This window comes from Myodes glareolus, chromosome 1 (genome assembly GCF_982192425.1).
Source record: "Myodes glareolus chromosome 1, mMyoGla1.1, whole genome shotgun sequence".
Taxonomy (NCBI): domain Eukaryota; kingdom Metazoa; phylum Chordata; class Mammalia; order Rodentia; family Cricetidae; genus Myodes; species Myodes glareolus.
In genome coordinates this window covers 67,248,471-67,270,563 of record NC_142026.1, presented here as the reverse complement: position 1 = coordinate 67,270,563, position 22,093 = coordinate 67,248,471, and the positions used below count along the sequence as shown (strand labels likewise).

The window sequence follows — 22,093 nt, the reverse complement described above, 5'->3', positions numbered from 1 at the left end:
TTCCTGCATGCATGCCTGCTGGAAGAGGGCAACAGATCTCACTTCGGATGGGTGTGAGCCATCATGTAGTTGCTGGAAATTGAACTCAGGACCTCTGGAAGAGCATTTAGGCTCTTAGCTTCAGAGCCATCTCTCCAGCCCCCCTTTTTTCTTTTCAAAACAAGAACTCTGAATCTAATCTTCTTTGCTTAGCTTTTTTCCCTGACTGTTATCAATAATAACTTTTAACCAACATTCTAAACAAAGACAAAGATCCATAATTCATTTTTGGGGAATGTGGGCATAGTTTTCTAGGCTACTTCCTACTGATTGAGGAAACTAATATGGGGACCTAAAGAAAATTTAGGATTGTGATCAAGTCCTGACTGGAGATTCTTGATCATCTCAGCCAACAATCATTTTTTTTTTCCCCCGAAACAGGGTTTCTCTGTGGCTTTGGAGCCTGTCCTGGAACTGGCTCTTGTAGACCAGGCTGGCCTTGAACTCGCAAAGATCTGCCTGCCTCTGTCTCCCGAGTGTTGGGATTAAAGGTGTGTGGCACCACTGCCCGGCTCTCAGCCAGCAGTCTTGAGGCTGTTCTGGATGTAGAACTCAGAAAACTGCCACAGAGGTGCTCTGAAACATTGGATCATCTGGACCATCTGGTCCCATTGGAGATTTTTCAGGAGATCTTCCTTCATCAGACCTTATTTTCTTAAGCCAAAATGAATCTACAGCCTTTCATTTCCTATAGAAGCAAAAGTAAAACCTCTTCTCCAAAGAAACACATATTTTGCCATAATTTTGAAGTCAAGGCATTTTCAAACTATATATGTTGAATTAATCTGGCAGCATTTATAATAATCAAATGTCTTATAGTAGCTGTTGCTTTTTCCTTAGCAGTCTAACAATTTAAAGACGACACAACAGTATATAGTATCCAGATTCTCTGTGTATTTTCCATCTTAATGTGGCTTTTTAAAATCTCTGTTTCTTTTATTTTTTAGTTTTTTGAGACAAGGTTTCTCTGTGTATCTTTGGCTGTCCTGGAACTCACTCTGTAGACCAGGCTGCCTTTGAACTCATAGAGATCCATCTGTCTCTGCCTCCCAAGTGCTGGGATTAAAAGGTGTGTTACTACACCCAACTACTCTATTCCTTTCTTCTTCTTCTTTTTTCGGACTTTTTCTATTTTTTTGCTCTTCTCTCCCAAGTCTACATGTATTTTTAAACACACTGTAAACTGTTTAAAGATGTTTTTCTTTTTTTTGTCTGAATCTGGTTTTTTGTTTGTTTGTTGAGACAGGGTTTCTCTGTGGCTTTGGAGCCTGTTCTAGAACTAGCTCTTGTAGACCAGGTTGGTCTCGAACTCACAGAGATCCACCTGCCTCTGACTCCTGAGTGCTAGGTTTAAAGGTGTGTGCCACCACCACCCAGCCTGAATCTGTCTTTACTGTATATCTCTCTTTTTCTGACCACATGAGTCTTTAATTTTTTAAGCAATATGGCTAGAATTAAAGCTGTGCCTTAGGTGGCTCTATCCGCCCTACACCTTGACTTCCTGAGAGTCTGACTTCATGGTGGAGATACTGGTGTGAGCCACGTTTTTTACCGAAACTCTGTGGAATTTCTTGGTTCATGCTACTACCAAGAAGCATGCTGCCAGCTGCTCATAAACATCATTTAAGTGTTTGGTGACAGAGACTTTCAAGAGAGCTGCAAGGTTTTGGCTGCTAATGCTGAGTTAAGAAGCCTCTCTTAAAGGAGCTGTGACTCTGCTTGCCACCAGCAAAAAGAGCCCACTCAAGATGCTGCTGCTACCAAGAAGCCATGTTTAACTCTGTTCTTTTGTCTGTCTGTAATTCCGTTTTTTATTTTTTAATTTAAGCTTTCTCAAGCTTTATTTGGAAATTCTCGCCAAACATTTAGGTGCCATTATGTAATTGGAGACTGCAATTTTGTTTCACAACCACTCAGACCCAAATAATCTTGGATCATCTGGGCCATCTGTTCCCATTGGAGATTTTTCAGGGGGTCTTCCTTGATCAAACCTTATTTTTCTTAACCCAGAATAATCCACAGCCTCTTATTTTCTGTAAAAGTAAAAATATAACTTCTTCTCCAAAGTAGCGTATCTTTTGACTTAGCTGTCTATAACTCCAGTTCCATGGGATCTGACACCTTCATACCAATGCATGCAAAATAAAGTTAAATAAATTATTTTTAAAAACATTAAGAAAAAATAACTTAAAATTAAATAAGTAAAAGATTAGGGATTTAAGTCAGTGGCAGAGTTCCAGGCACCCAGCCCTACCCTTGTTCCATTACCAAGACTGCAGAAAAAAATTAATTATATAAACTTGTGTGCAGCCTGGCATGGTTTCTCATATCTGTAATCCTAGTCCTCCAGTTGGTGAGGCAGGAGGATTGTTTTTATTTTCATGCCAAGATGTTAGACTAAGTGAGATACCATGTCAAAACAAAACAAAAGCTAGGTGGTGGTGGCACAAGCCTTTAATCCCAGCACTCGGGTGGCAGAGGCAGGTGGATCTCTGTGAGTTCGTGGCTGCCCTGGTCTACAAGAGCTAGTTCCAGGACAGCTAGAACTGTTACACAGAGGCACCCTGTCTCAAAAAGTTAAAAATAAATAAATATTGTAAAGGCTCTGCTTTCAGAGTGCCCATGTGGCCTCATATTCTTGCTGCCATGCCTTTCCTGCCATGATGCACCCCAACCACCAATCTTGAGAGTGTCATGCCTGCCTGCTCCCCTTCTCTGAAGGTGCAATACTCAGGGTCCAAAGAGTAAGCACTTCCTGTAGGTGACATCAGTGGGCCCAAGAGTGGTGCTCAGGTCATTGCTGGAACAGAAAGAGACAGCCATTCCTAGCCCTCTTCTCATTTCCTGTGCATTCACAGGGATCAGGAAACTTCTGGGACAGCCAGCAACCCTCAAGGGCCTTGGCAAGCCACAGCAACCACCATTGCTGCTGCAGTTCTTCTAAAATCAAGACCTAATTGCAGAGCCAAAGGGTAAGGAAAGGCCAAGAGGTCACGGGGCTCACAGAAGAGAACCACAGTGTGGGTGCCTTGCCTGCTGTGTGAGTAGCAAGGGAAAGAACAAAGGCAGAAATGGTAACAAGTGTACCCAGGAATGGAAATGGCTTAGGAATCAATAGCCCCTGTTGGTTTATTTTTATTTTATGTGAAAGGGTGTTTTTCATAAATGTGTGTCTGTGTGACATATGTGTATGTCTTTGGAGGCTACAGGAGGTCATGGATTTACATGAACTGGAGTAAGATGCAGGGGCTTTTTTTGTTTTGTTTTTTTGAGACAGTGTTTCTCTGTAGCTTTTAGAGCCTGTCCTGAAACTAGCTCTTGTAGACCAGGCTGGACTTGAACTCACGGAGATCAGCCTGCCTCTGCCTCCTGAGTGCTGGGATTAAAGGCATGCACCACCACTGCCAGCTAGATGCGGTATTTTTAACCTTGCACTAGCTCCTTACAAGCCTTTCTTTCTTCCTTCCTTTCTTCCTTCCTCCCTCCCTCCCTCTCTTTCTTTCTTTTTTTCTTTTTCTGACAGAGTTTCTCTGTGTAGCTCTGTGTAGTCCTGGAGTTTGGCGTCCAACTCAGAGATCTGCCTGCCTCTGCCTCCCGACTGCAGGGAATAAAGGTATCCACTACTGACAGGCTTATGAGTCATTTTCAAGTGGATAATTCATAGTGACATTTAGTGCATTTATTATGTCAACCAATTTCTGTCCCAAATGACAAAACATTTCTGTCTTTCTTTTTAAATTTTTTTTATGTTTTTTCAAGACAGGGTTTCTCTCTATATAGCTCTGACTGTTCTGGAACTGGCTCTGTAGACCAGGATGGCCTCAAACTCACAGAGATTGCCTGCCTCTGCCTCTCAAATGCTGGGATTAAAGGTGCACACCACCACTGCCTAGCTTTCTTTCTTTCTTTCTTTCTTTCTTTCTTTCTTTCTTTCTTTCTTTCTTTCTTCCTTTTAAGACAGGGTTTCTCTGTGTAGCCCTGGCGGTCTCTTTCTTTATCCATGACAAGGTCTCATGTAGCCCAAGCTGAACTCCAAGTGGTCACACGCTGGAGGATGACCTTGAACTCCTGATGTGTTGTCTCAACTTCTACAGTTTTGTAATTTTTGCCTTTTGCCTCAGGCCTGGTTTTCATTAACTGTTAATGAAGTAATCATTTATGATGAGTGCAGATCCCTGGAAAGAAACCCCTCATCATTGTAACTAACAGTAAAAAAGGGAAATTAAAAAAAAAAAAAAAAGATCCTAAGGGAGGGCACACCATTCCCCCAGAGAAAGTTGATTACTGAAAAGCTCTCATTAATTTTCCTCAGTAATTTCACAGAGATCCTCTAGGGGGCGAAATCATCCCCTTGAGAAGAGGATGAATCTAGCTCTAAACTTTGTTCTTTTTATCTGGCACCTTCTTGCTAAAAACCAGGCTTCATGAAAAGAAGAGGAAAAGAAATTGGATTGCATGCAACAGGGTCAAGTCAGTGTAATGCCTCTCGCTCTTTTTTCTCCAGTACTCTCTCTCTCTTACTCTCTCTCTCTTATTTCTGGTTTTTGCTCTGTGTATCCCTGGCTGTCCTAGAACTCACTGGTGGCCTCCAACTCACAGAGATCCACCTACTTATACCTTAGGAGTGTTGAAAGATTAAAAGCTTGTGCCACCACCATACCCAGCTTTTTCTTTTTTTTTTTTTTTATGACTTCCTTTCTCTTTCTTTCTCTTTTTTTTTTTTTTCCAAGACAGGGTTTCTCTGTGTAGCCATGGCTGTCCTGAAACTCATTCTGTAAACCAGGCTGACCTCAGACTCAGAGATCTGCCTGCCTCTGCCTCCCCAGTGCTGAGTTAGAGGTGTGCTGCCACTGCTGTTAGTCCCTCACCTGCTCCTGTATTTTTCCAGAGGGCTCGGGGGTGGGGGGGTGGGGGTGGTACTAGATAGTTTTCCTCATTCAGCAGGAAGGAGAGTGTCATCTCTGTAAACTCCTTCATTTACGTAAGAAAATAAAATAAAATAAAAAAACAAAAAACCACCTTAGAGCCATCCCAAGAACTAGAAAGAAAAGACCCTTGATGGAGTGGGGACAGACATCAATTGGTTGGAGTGCTTGCTTGGCACAGAGGAAGTTCTGGGTTTGGTCCCCAAGATGGGATGGCACCTGCCTGTAATCCCAGCACCCTGGAAGTGGAGATCAAAAGTTCAAAGCTCTCTGATGGAGAACCTCAGCATCCTGGAAGTTCAGTGTGTTTATTATTTACACTAGAACAGAGAGACAGCATTAATGCATATAACTGAATGAAGAGGTAGGATGTCTTTTTTTGGAGGGGGGGCAGTGTTTCTCTGAGTAGCTTTGGAGCCTGTCCTGGAACTCACTGCTCACTGACCAAATGGTCTTCAAACTCACAGAAATCCATCAGCCTCTACTTCCTGAGTGTTGGTATTAAAAGTGTGTGCTAGCACCAGCCGGCTGAGGCAGGATGTCTTAGTTAGGGTTTACTATTGCTATGAAGAGACCCCATAACCATGGCAATTCTTACAAAGGCAATATTCAATTGTGGTGGCTTGATTACAGTTCAGAGGTTCATCATGGCGGCATGCAGGCAGGCATAGTGTTGGAGAAACAATCTAGTGTCCTACATCTTGCAGGCAGCAGGAAGTCGACTGACTGTCACAGGGAGTGAAGCTTGTTAAAAAGACCTCAAAGACTGCCCGCCACAGTGACACACTTCCAACAGAAGGTGTTGCCCAGATTAAAGGTGTGCCCTGTAGCCTCAAACTCTGAATTGAAGATCTGTGTCATTTAGCCTCCTTAAATAAGGTCACACCTCCTAATAGTGCCCTATGAGTTTATGGGGGCCAAATACATTCAAACAAAGGGTTATTACATACAGATAAAGAAGGAGACCGGGACTATGGTATACAACTTGATCAAAGAGACAGGTTTAGCTTGTCTTTGTAGGAGGAGTCTGTGTAAGGGAGCAGTCTTCAGACTGTAAATATGGGGGAAAGCTAGGGTGGACATTTCTTTTCTTTCTTTCTTTCTTTCTTTCTTTCTTTCTTTCTTTCTTTCTTTCTTTCTTTCTTTTTCCCCAAGACAGAGTTTCTCTGTGAAACAGTCCTGGCTGTCCTGGAACTCACTCTGTAGGCCAGGCTGGCCTTGAACTCACAGAGATCTGCCTGCCTGTGTCTCCCAGATGCTGGGATTAAAGGCGTATGCCACCACCACATGGCATATGGTGGACATTTTCTGTACACATTATTAATATTCACAAGGACCAGGAAAGAAGGGTTTGAGGCTTTGGGGTTCTTGACATGGTCGTGCCAACAACACATCCAGAACCTCATTCACTCAGTGCTTCTTCTACTCCCTACAAGCAGTTTCTCTCCTTTTACCTTACTAAAATGTCTTTTGGCCCAGGAGATCCAGGACAACTCTACTGCCTCTGCCTTCTGTGTGCTATAGAGTACAAAGATTACAGATGCATACCACAGGATTGCATTATTTTTGTGGTGGCTCAGGGGATCAAAATCAGGTCTTCAAGTACTTGTTTTCCATGTTACCTGCTGTGGAGTTCTTTTTTCTTTTCTCTTCTTCCTTCTTTGCTTATTGTTATTATTTTTTTTCTTCTATTTGGTTTTTTTTTTTGAGACAGGGCCTTGCTATGTATGCCAGATTAGCCTTGAACTCATAGAGATCTACCTGCCTCTGCCTCCTAAGTGCTGGGATCAAAGGCTTACGCCACCACTGCAAGCTTATTATTTGCTTTTTAGATTTTTTCCCTTGTTTTGTGGGAAGTTTTTTTTTTTTTCTGATTTGAGATAGGGTCTTACTCGGTAGTTTAGGTTATCTTGGAACTTACCATGTAGCCTGGGTTGGCCTCAAATCCAAGGTGATCTTCCTGTCTCAGCTTCAGAAGTGCTGGGATTGCTGAGCAATGGTGGTGCATACCTTTTATTCCCAGTACTCAGGAGACAGAGACAGGGGGATCTCTGTGAGTTAGAGACCAGCCTGGTCTACCATGTGAGGTCCAGGACAAGCTCCAAAGTTAAAGAGAAACCCTGTCTCAAAAACAAAACAAAAAACCCTCCCACTCCTCTCCCCCCAAAGTGTTGGGATTACAGGTGTTATCTACCATGGTCAGTTTATAAAGATATTTTTAGATAATTTAGTTATGAGCAGGTCAAAAGATCTGCCCTTAGGGACATTGCATATAAGAGAATAAGTTGAGTTGTGGCTAATTTCAACTCCAGATGCTGGTGGATCTCTGGGAGTTTGAGGCCACCCACCTCTACATAGGGAGGTACATAGTGAGACCCTGTGTGTTGGGGGTATAGCTTCTATTAGATTAGGAACTGTGTCTGGGTGTCTCAGAGAATTTGTGTAGCAAATACAAGAGTTTGGATTGCACCCAAAGAAATTAGATCGGGGCCTGGAGAGATGGCTCAGCCATTAAGAGCCATTTCAGAGGACCTGAGTTCAATTCCCAGCACCCACATGTCAGCTTACACCTGGCTGTGACTCCCTCCAGTCCCAGGAGACCTGGCCCTCTTCTGGCACTGATATACATGGTGCACAGACATACATTTAGGCAAACACCAAGACACATAAAATAAAAAGAAATTAAATTAGGGATTGAATACCGACAGAAACTTTGGTTAAAGATCAAAAAGCCCTTAGCAAGCAGTCTCAAATGAGTGGCTCATTAGTTTCTCAGAACTAATTTTATGTCACCACCAACCCCAACATACATCTCGGATGAGCTATGAATTTTGTTTTCTTTCATTACAAAGCCCCTATCTTCGTACACTTTTCTCTCCCTTTTGAGAACAAAAGGGATACCTGCTTCAAAAGGGGGTAAAAGATCTATTTCTTTCCTTCGGAGCTTTCTCTTCTTCCTGTCCCTGTCGTCATTATTCTTGCTTCCACTTTCCCTTAAGGGCACAATTTCCATTACTAAACTCCATGATGCTGTGCCCATCTTTTGTCACAGAAAGTAGCACGGTAGAAAGAAGTAATGAAAATGTAGATCTCTGGGTGCAAATAGAATTGAACAATCTAGCCTGGCGGTGGTGGTGCATGCCTTTAATCCCAGCACTCGGGAGGCAAAGGCAGGCGGATATCTTTGAGTTCGAGGCCAGCCTGGCCTACAAAAGCTAGTTCCAGGACGGGCACCAAAGGTACAGAGAAACCTTGTCTCGAAAACAACGAAAAAACAAACAAAAAGAACTGAACAACTTTTAAAATTATTTAGTGTGTGAGCCCGCGCCTGAGGTTTGAGGACAAGGTATCTTTCTGGAGCCGTTCCTCTCCTTCCGTCACGCGAGCCAGGATGACCTTGGATTTCACATTTTTCTGTTCCCCGTCTCCACTGCCCCACTCCTTTCCCCTGAGTGCTGCGGGGACTTCGCGATTGATTCTACCTGGTGCTGGCAATGTATGCTTAGAACCAAGCACTGCCAACTGAGCTTCTTTCCCAGATCCTGGCCCCAAACCTATGATCTTAAACCAATTGAGCCTTCAGCCTTCGGTTTCAGCCTCCATTTATAAACGAAGACCATCAGCTTGGGAAGGTGGTGAGGGTCAAAAGATTTCGTTCGTGGTTTAAAAAACCTAGACGATTTTCACTACGCCCGCACAGTCAGGCCCCGCCCTTTTCGCCCCAGGGATGACGTCACCAACTGAGTTATGTAGTGACGTCATCTCCGGACCGCCTCTGCTCCTGCCCCTCTTCGGAAACGTCCGGCTCCTGGGACCGGTCTCCGGCTTTCGGTTAAATTTTTTTCCCTCCCATTCTCCCACCTAAAACTTTTGGCTTTTCCCGCCTTCCTTCAAACTAGCAATTTTCGGTTCTTCTCGCTTGCTCTGGGGCGAGCTCCTGAAAGTCATTTATTCTTTGAGTTAATTAATCGTCTTTCCAGCCCCACCCGTGCAGCTCATTCGCTAATTCCTATTCGCTCAACTCGATTTATTTCAGCTACTTCCGCCTCTTGCCGCGATCTCTTCACTGACTTCGGCTCTTTCCGGATTATCGCTAGTCCTCGGGTTTCTCCAATCCCGAAGCGTTTCGGCTATTTCCGGCTCACGGTGCTTTCTCTAGTCCCACCCCCACGACCACCCTTGGTTCTTTAGGTGGGTCTCCGATCCGCTTCACGTTCCTTCAGTGACCTAGATCATCCTTCGGCTCTTTCCGGCTCATTCCAGCCTCTCGGGTTTTTTTCAGCTGCATTCGGCTCTTTCCGCCTCTCCCTTCCGCTTCGGTTCTTTCCGCCTTCTTTCGGGCGGGCTGGCTCTGCTCCTCTCCACGTGACGCTTCTTCGGCCTCTCAGTTACCCCCTCCCTCCACGCCCTTCCTCCAGCTTCAGCCTCTGTGCTAGTCCCGGCTGTGCCGCCATTTTGTGTGAATTCCTGACCGCGGCGGGGGCCCGGCAGCTGGGGCATCTAGGGCGGGCAGACAGTCGGCCCATCTCCGCAGCCCGTTCCCTCTTCTCCCTAATTTTTTTTTTTTTTTTGCCATCCCCTTGCTCGCTCTCCTCTTTCCCCCTTCCCCTTCGCTTGCTCCGTTGCGCGCGACCCGCGCTAATTACACCCAACCACCCACCAGTGTCCGTGTCCCCCGGGTCTCTGGCCTCGGGGGGCCCGTATGTGTGTGTGTGCGTGTGTGTATCGGAAGGGGACCTCTCGCCCCGATGAGGGTCCCGTGCCCGTGAGCGAGTGATCGCAGGGGCGGGCTGCGGAGAAAGGCGGCGAGTGGCCTCGCCGGGGCCTAGGCCGCGCGGCCTACGTAGAAGTCGGCTCAGAGGTGATTCCGAAACCGAAAAAAAAGCCTATATATATCTATATATATCTATAGAAAGAGATAGATAGATAGATGCCCAATTCCCACCAGGAGCTTTGGAGAGCTGAAGTGTGCCCCTCCCGCCACGCCCAAGCAGTCCTTTTTCGTGCATTAACATCCCCTCCCCCTCAAAGGAACGATGGAGGCCGCGCCCGGGACCCCCCCGCCGCCGCCATCAGAGTCGCCGCCGCCGCCATCGCCGCCGCCGCCATCAACGCCTTCGCCTCCTCCGTGTTCCCCCGACGGCCGCGCGGCCACCCCGCACCTCCTCCACCACCGCCTCTCGCTCCCTGACGACAGGTCAGGCCCCCCGGCCTGAGCCGGGCAGCGTCCCCCGGGGGGGGGCGGGGGAGGAGGAGGAGGAGGAGGAGGAAGGGGACGGCCGCCATGTTGGGCCGGGCCGCGGAGGAGGAGGAGGAGGAGGAAGGGCGGGGTCGGTGGGTGTCTCTAGCTCGCTCGCTCTTTCTCGCTTCGCTTTCTCTCCCGGCCTCATGCGTTGCCCCCCCTCGCGGCGTTCGCCCGCTCTCCCTCGCTCTCGCTCTGTCTTTTTTTGGGCGCCATGCTGAGGGGAAGGTGAGGAGGCGCCCCCCGGACCCCCCGCGCCCGCCGGTCTGTCCGTCCGTCCGCCCGCCCGGATCACGGGCCGCCAAGGGGGTGGGCTTGCCGTGGCCCATCAGGCTCCTCGGCCGCCCCTGCGCCCGGAGCTGGCCGTCAGCGGCCTGTCGCCTGGCTTCGGGGAAGGCATTGGGGGAGGGGCCCCCGGATTCTCTTGTTTTAGGGGGATCTCCAGTTTACAGCTCCTCTCTTAGGGGTTCGGAGTTGGGTGTCCTCCCAATCCCTGACAGTATCCTTTCTCCTGGGGGAGGTATATACCCTGCTCATTTTGGATAGGTACCCGAGACTAACGGAGGCAGAAAGTGGGGGTTCGGATCAGCCTTCGCCTCCATCCTTCTGTGGAGGGCTCCTTAGGATGGGGGCTCTTGTGCACTCTGAATTTTTTGGCGGGAGGTATTTTCTAGTTACTCCCTAGAAGGTAGGCAGGGAAGGGTGCATCTCCAGCTTTTTAGGTGAAAGCTCCTGACCTTTTTTGGCGACCCCGCTTTTTTTTTCTCAGGATCCCCTCTTTTTGTAGGTAGGTGACTTTGGTGGAGGAACCTTAAGGTTTTTTTTATTTTTCGGAGGTGTTGAAGGTTGTTTGCTGTAGATAGGAGAGGAAGTTGGCCACTGTTTTCTTCTGGGCATGTCCCCTCTTTAATGGTAAAATAGGGTGCTATTGCTCTTATGGGAGCAAAGGAGGTTCCCTTATACATTGGCAGGATGTGAACTGTGGCACCCCATGTCCTTTATTAAGTGCGAAGTGGGTTCCCCCACGCCCTTCTCTGGCGGGTAATAATGGGGACAGCCCCGCGCGTTTTCAGGATGAGGTTGGGGCCCTTTTGGCCCTCCTGGAGCATAAGGGTATGGGGTACAGGATTTGCTGACTCCTGGGGGCTGGAAGGAGTAGGTTTGAAAATAGAAAGGTGGTTTTCAGTGGGCAGGAAAGCGAGTCTTGCAGGCAGTGGGGGCTGGGGTAGGGTGGAGAATTCGCTGGACAGATGGCTTGCAGCCGCCTGGGAAATCCCAGAACACCCCTCCAGACGAGGGTTTCAGCCCTTTATCCCCACTCCCACGTCCTCTTTCGTTTCCCTTTCTCCTTCACAGACCCTCCTTTGCCTTTTAAAAGAAATGACACCCACATTCAAAGACACAGGTGCAGCAGTTTGGTGAGCTTTTTACTTTTTTTTTTTTTCTTGTTTTGTTCTAATTAAATGTATCGTCCTGGGAATCGCAGCCCTTCGCAGCCAGACTACAGTTCAAGGAAATAAACAGATTAGCGGAGGTCTGTTCGCTAAGCCCACGTTGGGCTTCCAGGCCCTCTCGGGGGGCAGGTGCCTTACTCAAAGGTGCTTACGAGCTTTATCCGACCTCTAAGGAGTTCTCTTATGTCAGAAGTGTATGTCTTACAATGGGTTGGGATGGTAAGTAGCCTCTTTTATTGAGTAATTCAATTATCTCCCTCTTTTAGTCCCTTTCCTGCCTGCTTCCTCCTCGCCTTTAGACCAAAGTGATGCTTGAGAGTGGATTTATTATGTTCTAATCAGGATTCTAACCCTATTGAGCCCTTTTAGACTTGCACATCCTTTCAGTGTTTAGTTTTGAAAATTTGATGTACACAGTTTTCTTTCTTTCTTTTTTTTTTTTAAAAAAAAGTGTTACTGTAACATGACAAAAATCCATGGAAAAAGCCCAATATGTTTCCGACCCTTGGTGACCCTCTTTCCAGATCCATCCATTGCTTTGTCTGCAGCCTTCAGGGAAAGTGGCTGCTTCAAGTGTAGGGAACAAGCTTACTGATTTGGTTTATACTTTTATTCAAGTTAAAGTCACCCCCCCCCCAAAAAAAAGACTGTTTCAAGCAGGTCCAATTTCCTTATTTTACTGGAATGTTTCTTGTGGTGATAGACATTTAAATTGAGCAAGTCATTTGTAAAGTACTGTCTAAGCACAAAATGTATCTGTAAACTGTGTCAAACCCTGATCTCTCCTGTCTCCACTGCTCTTTGTTCGAAAGCACATGCCTGACTGAAAAGTTGATGTAAAACGTGTTACACGCCCAGTCATGTTGGAGAGGACACCTCCCATCCTCAGTGCCCCCTCATCCTACACATACAAGTTAAAAAGAAACATGGACAACAAAAACCACAGCAATGACTTGCAGGACCTAACACTGTCCTTTTGATGTGTTTTACAAGCATAAGTTCTGTTAAAAGACAAAAACACGTTGAGGTACCATTGTCCCCTGGCCCACTTTTGGTCCCTGATGTACTTTGTTAGGGAAGTCGTTTTCACACATAAGCCTAGTCCCTTCCAAAGGAACCTGTTTCCCTCTTTGCATCCACAGAAAAAAAGAGGCCCACCCACCCGCCCTTGAGCATGGAAACTGCAGTTTGTCAGGTCTCTCGTTTTATTCCTTTTAATATATCCACAGTTTTCCCTGCCGTGCAATGGTGGTCTGATGTAAAACAGTTACTCGAGGAAGACGTTTTCATAACATACCATATTACTGCACAAAATGTCTAAAGCACGAACTCAATACACTGTCCAGTGCGCTGGGTCAGCTGGAAAAAAACATTTGAAGGTTCCCATCTTGTGTAAAATTCCTCTAGGAGCTCAGAACAGAAACTGGATTGCCAACTGATAACCTTTCCATTCCACATGTTTAGGGTTACTAAATTGCAAAAGGATGTTTAAACTTTAAAATAAAATGTTAGAAGGAAATGGGATTCCTTTTGGAAATGAAAATTTTAGCAGTCATTTTGCTGAACTTGAAGATGTTTCCTCAACACATTTTAAAGAGCTTTAAGGCATAGCTACACAAGGGTTTGTTTTTTGTTTGCAGAGGAGTCCCTGATACTAAGTCAGTTGCATTTAGGTAGTCCTTATTTTTGGAATGTCACAGTAGTACCTTTTTTTCCCCTCCCCAAACTGGTGTACCAGTATTAGTTAATAATGAAATTAATGGATGTTGCAAAAACAAAAGAAAAGGGTGTCACTTGGAATCTCTGATTTTAACAGCAAAGCTTTAATACTTTGTAACCTTGGAAGTTTTTGTTTTCTTTGGATGAAAAGTTTAATTTGAAAGCAAGTCAAAAATCTCCCAGTAAGAGTACAATGGGCTTTGACCATGACAGTGTAGATGCTTCAAGTCAGAGATACACCCACCCCCATTCTCCAATTTATTCCTCCAAAGATAAAGTGACTGATTCTGTATGAGGGCTTTCTAACTCCTAGTCTGTCTTCTAGAGCTTTCCTTCATTGACTTTTAAGGTTTAGATTTTTGATTCTTGACAGAATTTTTTTGTAAGTAAGGGTAGCTCTTTTAGAAAATTGTCCATGTGGTTTTTGCCTTATTCAGAGAGACCCAAGAGGAAATTGTGTGGGAAGGCAGGCTACCCTTACTTCCCTGCCTGGCAAGTTAGCGGTGAATGAATGTGTGGCTCTTGAATTTGAGTGTTTGCATATAGCCGAACTCTAGGATAGGTTCCTAGGCCCTGACATTGCCCCCCCATCCATTGCTGTTTAGTCTTTTACCTTCTCTGTGTACTGTCTCATGTCTCAGAACCACCTTCTTCATTGTTCTGTGCCTGAGGTGTCCCTAGAAACATTTTCATGGAGGTGAGGATTAGGGATTCATTTCCAGTGAATACCTCTGTTGAAAGCGACTAATTAAACCGTCTCCAGGTCTCTGTGGATAGTTTTAAGTCAAACCAAATTTAGGGAACCTATATGTGGTCTGTTTGGATGGAAACTTCTAGTAGTACCAGAGAGACTGATTCAGCCCTGCTGTGGAATCTTTAGTGATGTGGCTTGAGTTGTACCTCACCACAGCAGGGGTGCACAGCCAGGATGGGAGGGAAACAGGAAGGTTGCAGCATTCTGGCTGAGTGCTTTGAGGACCTGGAGGAACAGCCCGCTCTTTGGCAAGAAGTAATGAAGGAAATGGTCGGGAGTCAGTTACATAATTAAGGCCTCATAGGCTATGGCAAGTTGCCTGTTTGGATAAGTAAAGGCAAAGATGAACTTGCCCAAAGGGAGCCAAACTTTCTAGCTCTGGCTTTCCTAGTTTGGATGCCTCGTCTGCTGCAAAGCTCTGTTGCATCTGTGAGTGCTCTGGACACACTGTAGACGCAGTGCAGTGTTCGTGTTGTGACAGTGTTGTGTGGAAGGTGGGTTGGTTTCACAGTCAATTTCAGGCACATTGCCCATTGAGGTGATTCTGGAGCTCCTGTGGCAAATGAAGAGATGACCTCTTGGTTGGTACTAGTTATAGACACATCATCATAGAGATAATTTTTCATTAGCAGGTTGTAGACTGCTGGGTGTAGCTTGTTTCTCCTGGCTAGATTGCTCCTCCCGATAGAGTACCTTACTGTTTTCCCTGCTTCGGCTCTGTTGATTGGTGACTCAGCTCCCTGTTTGTCAGGCAAGTGGTGACATATCTGAACACTGGAGGTGGCAACAGGATGTGAAGGAAGAGAGTGGGTATTTGGAAACAGCTGTCACTATTCAGGGCTGTGCCTTCTAGCACCAGTGCTCACTTGTTGGTCACTACAGTTCAATGGGTACTGCAGAGCACCCACACGGTGGTTACGGCTCAGTGCCTCTTTCCTTACTTAGGAGGAAATTCTAAATAGAACTCTGGCAGTCCTGTGTGTAAATAGGAGCAGGGTGTGTATGACAGAGAAATTCACTCATCCTGTACCTTTCAGGTTCTGGACAGCTTTCTTAGTTGAAAGCCTGGTGGGAACTAAAGTTGATGGGAGCCATCTTGTGGCACTTCTTGTTTCACAGTGCTTGTTGTAGACGCTAAAATGTCCTGCTGTCTTGAGCCAGTGCCTGCTGTACTGGCATGTATTTGCCTTTGCAATTAAGAGTGGAATGAGTCAGCATTTCAGCTGAGCTGGGCCCCCTGAGAACCAGAAAGCTGGGGATTCAAAACCAACCCTCACTATTCAACCCACCTTCTTGCTCTACTTCAGCCAACCTTTCCTGGTCTGAGTCTCTGAGGGCCAGGTATGCTGGATTCCAGGATCTGCCACCCCTTGTAATTTGGCTGTTTATTCAGCAGCAAGGTTTGTCCTGCATTTTGCTTGGAACAGAAATGTTTTGTTGTTGTGTTTTGTTTTCAGTACTAGGGGAGGAACCCAAGGCCCTGCACCTGCTAGATGGTTGCTCTACTACAGAGCTGTATCCCTAACCCTTGGTTGGTGTTTCTGTTTGTGAGACAAGCTCTCACAGTTTAGTACATACTAGCCTCCAACTCTAAGGGATGCTCTTTCTTAGACTTCAGAATGCTGGGATCACACAGGTCAGTGGTGACACACACCTTTAATCCCAGCACTTGGGAGGCAGAGGCAGGAGGATGGATCTCTGTGAGTTCAGGGCTAGCCTGGTGTACTGAGTAAGTTCCCTACCTACAGGCTCCAAAGCTCCAGAGAAACTCTGTCTCGAAAAACCAAGTTGGGGGGTAGGGGGAGAATGCTGGATCACAGATGCAACCAACCTGTCTGACTAGCCCCTAGTATTTGTTGTTTTGGCTGGTTTAACAAGAGAGGTTCTCACACAGTAGCTCTTCCTGGCATAGAACACTGGCTATCTTACCATGCTGAGTCCCCTGTACGACAATCTTCTGCCGCCGCCTTCTAAGTGCTTGGATTGCAGGTGTGTTACTCTGTGCCCTTTGAATTGAGGCTGGCTCTCAGTAGCATAACTGTACTTTTATAAGTTGAAAGGTCAAAGGGTAATCTTCAAGGCCTGCTGCAGTCTTCCTGGTCTTCCTACACTAGCTTACTTAACCTTTGCTGGGAAATCAGCAAAAGAGATTTAATCATGAAAAGTGCTAGAGGCTGTATGTGACAGTTGATGTCTCTCCTCACTGTGCTGTCCTGAGTCTGCTACATTGCTCTTCTCTCTCACTTTTAGATTATTTTTATTTTAAAGTGTGTGTGTGTGTGTGTGTGTGTGTGTGTGTGTGTGTTGGCATGTTTACATTAGTGCAGGTGTCCTCAGAGGCAATAGATTCCCTGGAACTAGAGTTACATCTACTTGGAGACTGGCATCTGCTTAGATCCTGTAGACGAGTATTTAGTGCTCTTAACAACTGAGCTATCTCTTTAGTCTTCTTTCTTTTTTGATATGGAGTCTGATTCTATAGTTCAGGCTGGCCTTAAACTTGAAGCAGTCCTTCTTCCTCAACTTCTCAACTGCAGTGGTATAGTACTTTTTTTGTTGTTTTGAGACAGGTTCTAAACTCGCTGCATAGATCAGGTTGGCATCAGACTCACAGAGATCTCTTTGCCTCAGTCTCCCATGATTGGGACTAAAGACAAGTACCACCATACTCATCCTACTGCTACAGTACTTTTCACACTGTAGGATATGGTCTTTAGTGAGCTCTGAAGTCCGTTTATTGATGTGTCTTCATACTAGGCAAACATGAGAAGAGGGTAGAAGTGTAGATAAGTGAAACTTCCTTTATATCTTTACACAAAATGTAAAAGGAGATGAGACATAGGTCAAGGGCAGAAAGTTTGAGCCTGGCTTGATCATCAGGCCTACAGTTCCAGCTTCCTGGGAGACTAAGACAAGAGAATCACAAGGCCTGCCTTAGCTAAGCTCATCGATGCCTGGGTAACTTTAACAAGACCCTGTCAGGATAGAAGTAAAAAAGAGAACTGGCTGGCGATGTGGTCAGTGATATTTTGCATGTATAAAAACCTAGGTTCCATTTCTGGCCTCAGTACTACAAAAAAGAAATTGAAAAGAAAGAAAATAAAAATTGAAAGCTGTTCATCTAGTGTAGGACTTTGTCCCTTTCCCTTGTCCTGAGGCAGTTTTTATAGCCATGCCCATCTGTATTATCCTCAGTAGCAAATGGAAGAGCTGAGAAATTGAGACAGCACCATGTGGCATGCAAAAAGCTGACAGTGTATACTCTGGGCCCGTGACCAGTCTTGTTGGCCTTTGCACACAGTGGCCATAGTATGCTTATGTGGGAGTGGATGGGGAGTATAAAGTTGGTGAACACTGCTAGCCTCCCAGTTCATAGAGGTTCCATCATCCTTGTGTTCCATGCTTGGGCATGTAGGCCCAAGCTTTTTAGCTCTAAAGTGGATGGATGGATTTTTCCTTTTTGAGGTACTGGGAATGAACCAAGAATGTTCTAGATAAAGTGTTGTACCACTGAGCTGTATCCCCACCCATCATGGCTCAACTTTTCATTCATGAGAAGTAACCAAAGTCTTCCTGAGGCCCAGCTCTGGAAGTGATCACTGCTAATCCATCCTTCTGTGACCTAACCCTAGGCAGTTGGGACCAGACTCTAGAGAAACTTGACTAAATGTCTACTGCAGGTGTCTTGGATAATTGCCCTCCTCATTTTCCTAACATACGGCTGGGGCTTAGTTTTCCTTAGCATGTCACCATACAGAGCACCTGCAGACACTATATACAGATAATTGCAGCTCTTCAGAAGTTCTTATTTTGTGTGTGTTTTAAGATTCATATCATGTATGAATGTTTTGGGAATATGTCTATACCTGATGCTCAAAAAGGGCATTAAAGTTATTGGAACTATGAGTTTAAGGTCAGCCTGTTCTATAAAGTAAGTTCTAGAACAGTCAGAGAGCTATACAGAGAAACCCTGTCTTAACCCCCAAAACAAACAACAAAAAGCCCTAACTCAGTGGTTAAGAGCACTTGGTGATTGTCCAGAGAACCTGAGTTTCTTTCCCAGAACCCACAGGTACATTATACATACTTATAAATAAATTTTTTTTTCTTTTTCTTTTTTGGGTTTTTCGAGAAAGGGTTTTTCTGTGCAACAGCCCTGACTGTCCTGGAACTCACTTTGTAGATCAGGCAGACCTCGAACTCACAGACGTCCACCTGCCTCTGTCTTCTAGGTGCTGGAATGAAAAGCATGAGCCACCACTGCCTGGCTCATAAATAAATTTTTTTTTTTTAAAGATGCTGTATGGTGTGGTACTGTCTTTAATCTCAAGCACTCTGGATGCAGAGGCAGGCAGATCTCTGAGTTTGAGACCAGCCTGGTCTATAGAGTGAGTTCCAGGACAGCCAAGACTACACAGAGAAATCCTGTCTCAAAAAACCAAAATAATAAATAAATATATAGATAAATAAATAAATAAATATCATACAAAGTTGGAGTATAGCTCTGTGCTATGCTAAAAGCATGCACAAGGCTCTATTGGGTGGCAGTGTTGATTCCCTTAAAAAATTAAGGGTGGAGTCCTTCACATTAATTAAACATTTCTCTCCTGAGTAAGAGAAATACTTTCAAACCATCCAGACTCATCAACTGGTACCCCCTGGCTCGCAAAGGGTGTGATAGTCATATTCTAGAAGAGCCATGTGTCCTGGCTGTTTGCCAATTGGTAGGAGTCAAGACAATACCTACTCCCACAAAGGAAATGGCAACTTTGTGTCTGGGAGGTTCCTCTGGGCTTGTTTTCTTAGGCCGTTGATTTAAAGCTTCTGCTAAGAGTTTTGTGCTTGAATGAACCGCAAGGTGGGGGCTGCAGATTGTGAATACAAGTGTGTGTTTCCTTAGGACACTTTTGAAAATTTCCTCTTATGGGTTTGCCTTGCTTGCTTACCCGGCTTCCCCACCCCAAGACAATGTCTTACTCTGTAGTTAAGCGGTCCTGATCTAATAGTCTCCTTCCACCTTAACCAGGGTTCTGACAGCTTATATTATCAGAGGCAAGAGCTTTTACTGACTAAACCATCTCACTGGCCCTCCTCCCTCATTTTGACATTTCTGGAATTCTGTCATTTTATCCATTTTATATACATACTGCTTATTTTGTCTGTTTAATAAATTATTCCTGTACAGATGATTTCTGGCTACCTTAAGGCTAGAGATTAAGAGCTAGCTAGGCTTTGGGATTAGAGTCCCGATTTCTAGTTCTAGTTCTGCTTCTTGTTATCCTATAGGCAGATTTCTTTCCATTTCTTAGCCTCAAAAATGGAGATGTGATGAAGTACATGGTAACAAGGGTGAGTTCAGCGTGGAGCTGTAAATGTTAGTAGTGAGCAGTGCAGACTGCCTTCCGACTGCCAAGGACCCCAGGATACAGGAAGTTGGGCAGAGGTGTTGTCCAGCCCTTGCCTTGTTTTTTCCTATTTTTTCTTTCTTTCTTTTCTTTCTCTGTAGCTTTGGAACCTGTCCTGGAACTTACTTTGTAGACCAGGTGATCAGGCTGACCTTGAACTCAAAAACCTCCACCTCCTTCTGCCACCCGAGTGCTGGTATTAAAGGAGTGTGCTACCATACCTGGCTAAGGATATATCTTTATGTGTATATCCGTGTGTGTGTGTTGGAAACCTCCATTATTCTTAGCAAAATTAGCAGTTAACCATTAAGTGCCTGAAATACCCAGTCCTGGTTGAGCTCGCTTGGACGTCTCTTGTGTGGCATGCTGTAGGTTCAGATCCATGCACAGACATTAGGTGGTCTCTCTTCCTCTGAATGGTTTGTGCCAGTGGCTCATCTGATTGTCACAAGGCAGGCATGTTACCATGGAGATGGCGTGACATCACAGAGCGGGTTATGATTGTGCCTGCAAATGCCAAGGGGAGGGCAATAGAGCTCACTTGCTCTTGGTTTCTGGTTGATGAACTGGGTAGTAAGGACACTGACAAACATGTGTGAGGTGCAGAGGCTTAATTCAGGGCTTCTCTAGCTCTGCAAAGCCCTCAGTGCTGTTCCCCTTGGCTGCTGTACCACTTCCTAGATCAAGGAAGGGAAGGTCATGGGTGGGGAAGGGAGGCTTCGTGAGGCATGAGCCCAGGTGAGCCTTCTAAAGGAGAGGCTCTGTGCCTTGGTTCCTAGTGATCGACCTGTCCTACAGGGCCAGGCCAGGATCCTTAACTTCTTCACTTAGGCCGGTTGCTAAGCATTTGAAGAAGCAGTGTCTCCTTAAATTTTTGTGATTTTTGTCCCTAGTTAATGGGTCATTAAGAGCCTACCTAGGCAATTTGTTGAGAGTCCGGTCAGTTAATGATCATAACCCTGACCTTCACATTAACCTAGCAGCCTCATGAGCTTCAGGTAATAGCCACTGTTCCATGAGTTTCCACTTCTATTTCATGGTATGTGTCGTCCTCCCTGTTCCCTAGTGTAAACCAGAGCCGTGAGCTCCTGGCTTCTTTGAACTTGGTTCAGTACTCTTTTATCTGTAGAGTTGCTGAGAGCTATGAGCTTCCTTGTCCTGTGTCTTCCTAACAAGCTTGATTGGTCCCACTGTCTTTGTCAGCTCTGCCTGTCTTTTTTCTCTTTGTCAGACATTTTGAGGCTTTGTGGTTCCACGTAGATTAGTTGAAAAAAATGGAGATAGTTTTGTCAGCAGGATTGGTTGAGAGAGGATGGCCACAATGAAATGGTCATTTGTTGGTGGGCAGTCAGCAGTGTCACCCAAAGAAGTGGCTGTTTCTTTCACCCATACCTGTTCCCCAGGTCACATGCCAACTCCTTCAGGCTTCTCCATGTTGTGTACTCTGGTACTACTATTCTATCTAATTCTTTGGGTTCTGGTTTTTGAGATGGTCTTGTGAGGCCCAGGTTGGCCTCAAAATTGCTCTGTAGCTCAGGATGACTTTGAGTTCCTGATGCTGCTGTCTCATCTGGTGCACTAGCTCCTTTTTGGACAAATGTAGCTTCTACGTTGTTGCTTACTGTATGAATGCTCCTTATGCAGGGCTTTGTCTGTTGTCTTCCACCCTGGAAATCCATATAAGGCTATCCCATTGTCCAGATAAGAGCCCATTCTAGGGAAGAAGCAGAGCTGGTTGTGTATCACTTGGTCTGCAGGAAGAAGCATCTTATCCCATTCCTGAGCCTGCTTGGGAACTCCAGATCTCCTTACTGAATATTTTTGGGAAAGACTCTGGGGAATTAAACCCTGAAAGTGTTGTGTTGCTTAGACTGGGCATCTAGGTGTATTCTTTGACCAAAGAGGAGCTGCTGTGAGCTCCAAAAATAGAAACTTGAATGCCTTGGAAGCTTTGTTCAGGAGATTGGAGGCAAAGCTGCAGGAAGCAAAGTGTTGTCTGTCCTCTCATTTTTATCTGCTGGCCAGGCAGCCTCCTGGGATGGCTGGTTCCTATCAGTCTAGGGGGCCTGGGAGTGGCTCTGGCTGCAGGCTGGTAAACTGCTAGAGGCCAGGGAGAAAGGCAGTCTTGGCAGCAGCAGTAGCCTTTTCCCCTGAGCACCTGTCTCTAGAGGGCTTGGCAGTCTGGATTGACACTATTAGTGCAGTGGGGCTTCCCACTTTTCTTGGGGGATTATGTCACAGTCTATTAAGCGTGCTCCCTCGGTGTTTAATCCCACTCTGACATGAATTTTTCTGGCAGCCTATTAATAGTGCCATTTCGTAAACCTGCCAGCTGTATTCTGTCCATGGCCCGTGGGATATGCGCCCTCTCTCAGTGGGCTTCCTTCCTTTCTGTGAATAGTCTGCAGGAAAGTAGTGAGACCTGATACACCTCTTAGCTGGGGAGGCATCTGCAGCATGACGGTGGCATAAATCATATGGGTCTGTAGATATAGTGACCAATCTAGTGTCACCTTCCCGGTGCCTCTTCTAAGTCACAAACAGTTTTCTTTTAA

At 45.7% G+C, this 22,093-nt stretch overlaps 1 protein-coding gene across 7 annotated transcripts in view; it reads left to right on the top strand.

The window, feature by feature from the left end:
• The first annotated feature begins 8,735 nt into the window (after positions 1-8,735).
• Positions 8,736-22,093, top strand: part of Zc3h4 (zinc finger CCCH-type containing 4) — a 40,864-nt gene continuing 27,506 nt past the window's right edge. The window contains exons 1-2 of one of the 7 annotated variants that reach the window (XM_087908737.1): positions 8,736-8,795; positions 9,996-10,161. In XM_087908737.1, coding sequence (XP_087764863.1) covers positions 10,001-10,161 — 161 coding nt within the window. In that variant the 5' untranslated portion in view covers positions 8,736-8,795; positions 9,996-10,000. Of the gene's footprint in view, positions 10,162-10,290; positions 10,435-11,562; positions 11,625-11,715; positions 11,880-22,093 lie in introns of those variants that run through there. The other 6 variants (XM_087908736.1, XM_087908735.1, XM_087908739.1 and 3 more) reach the window with 6 other exon arrangements.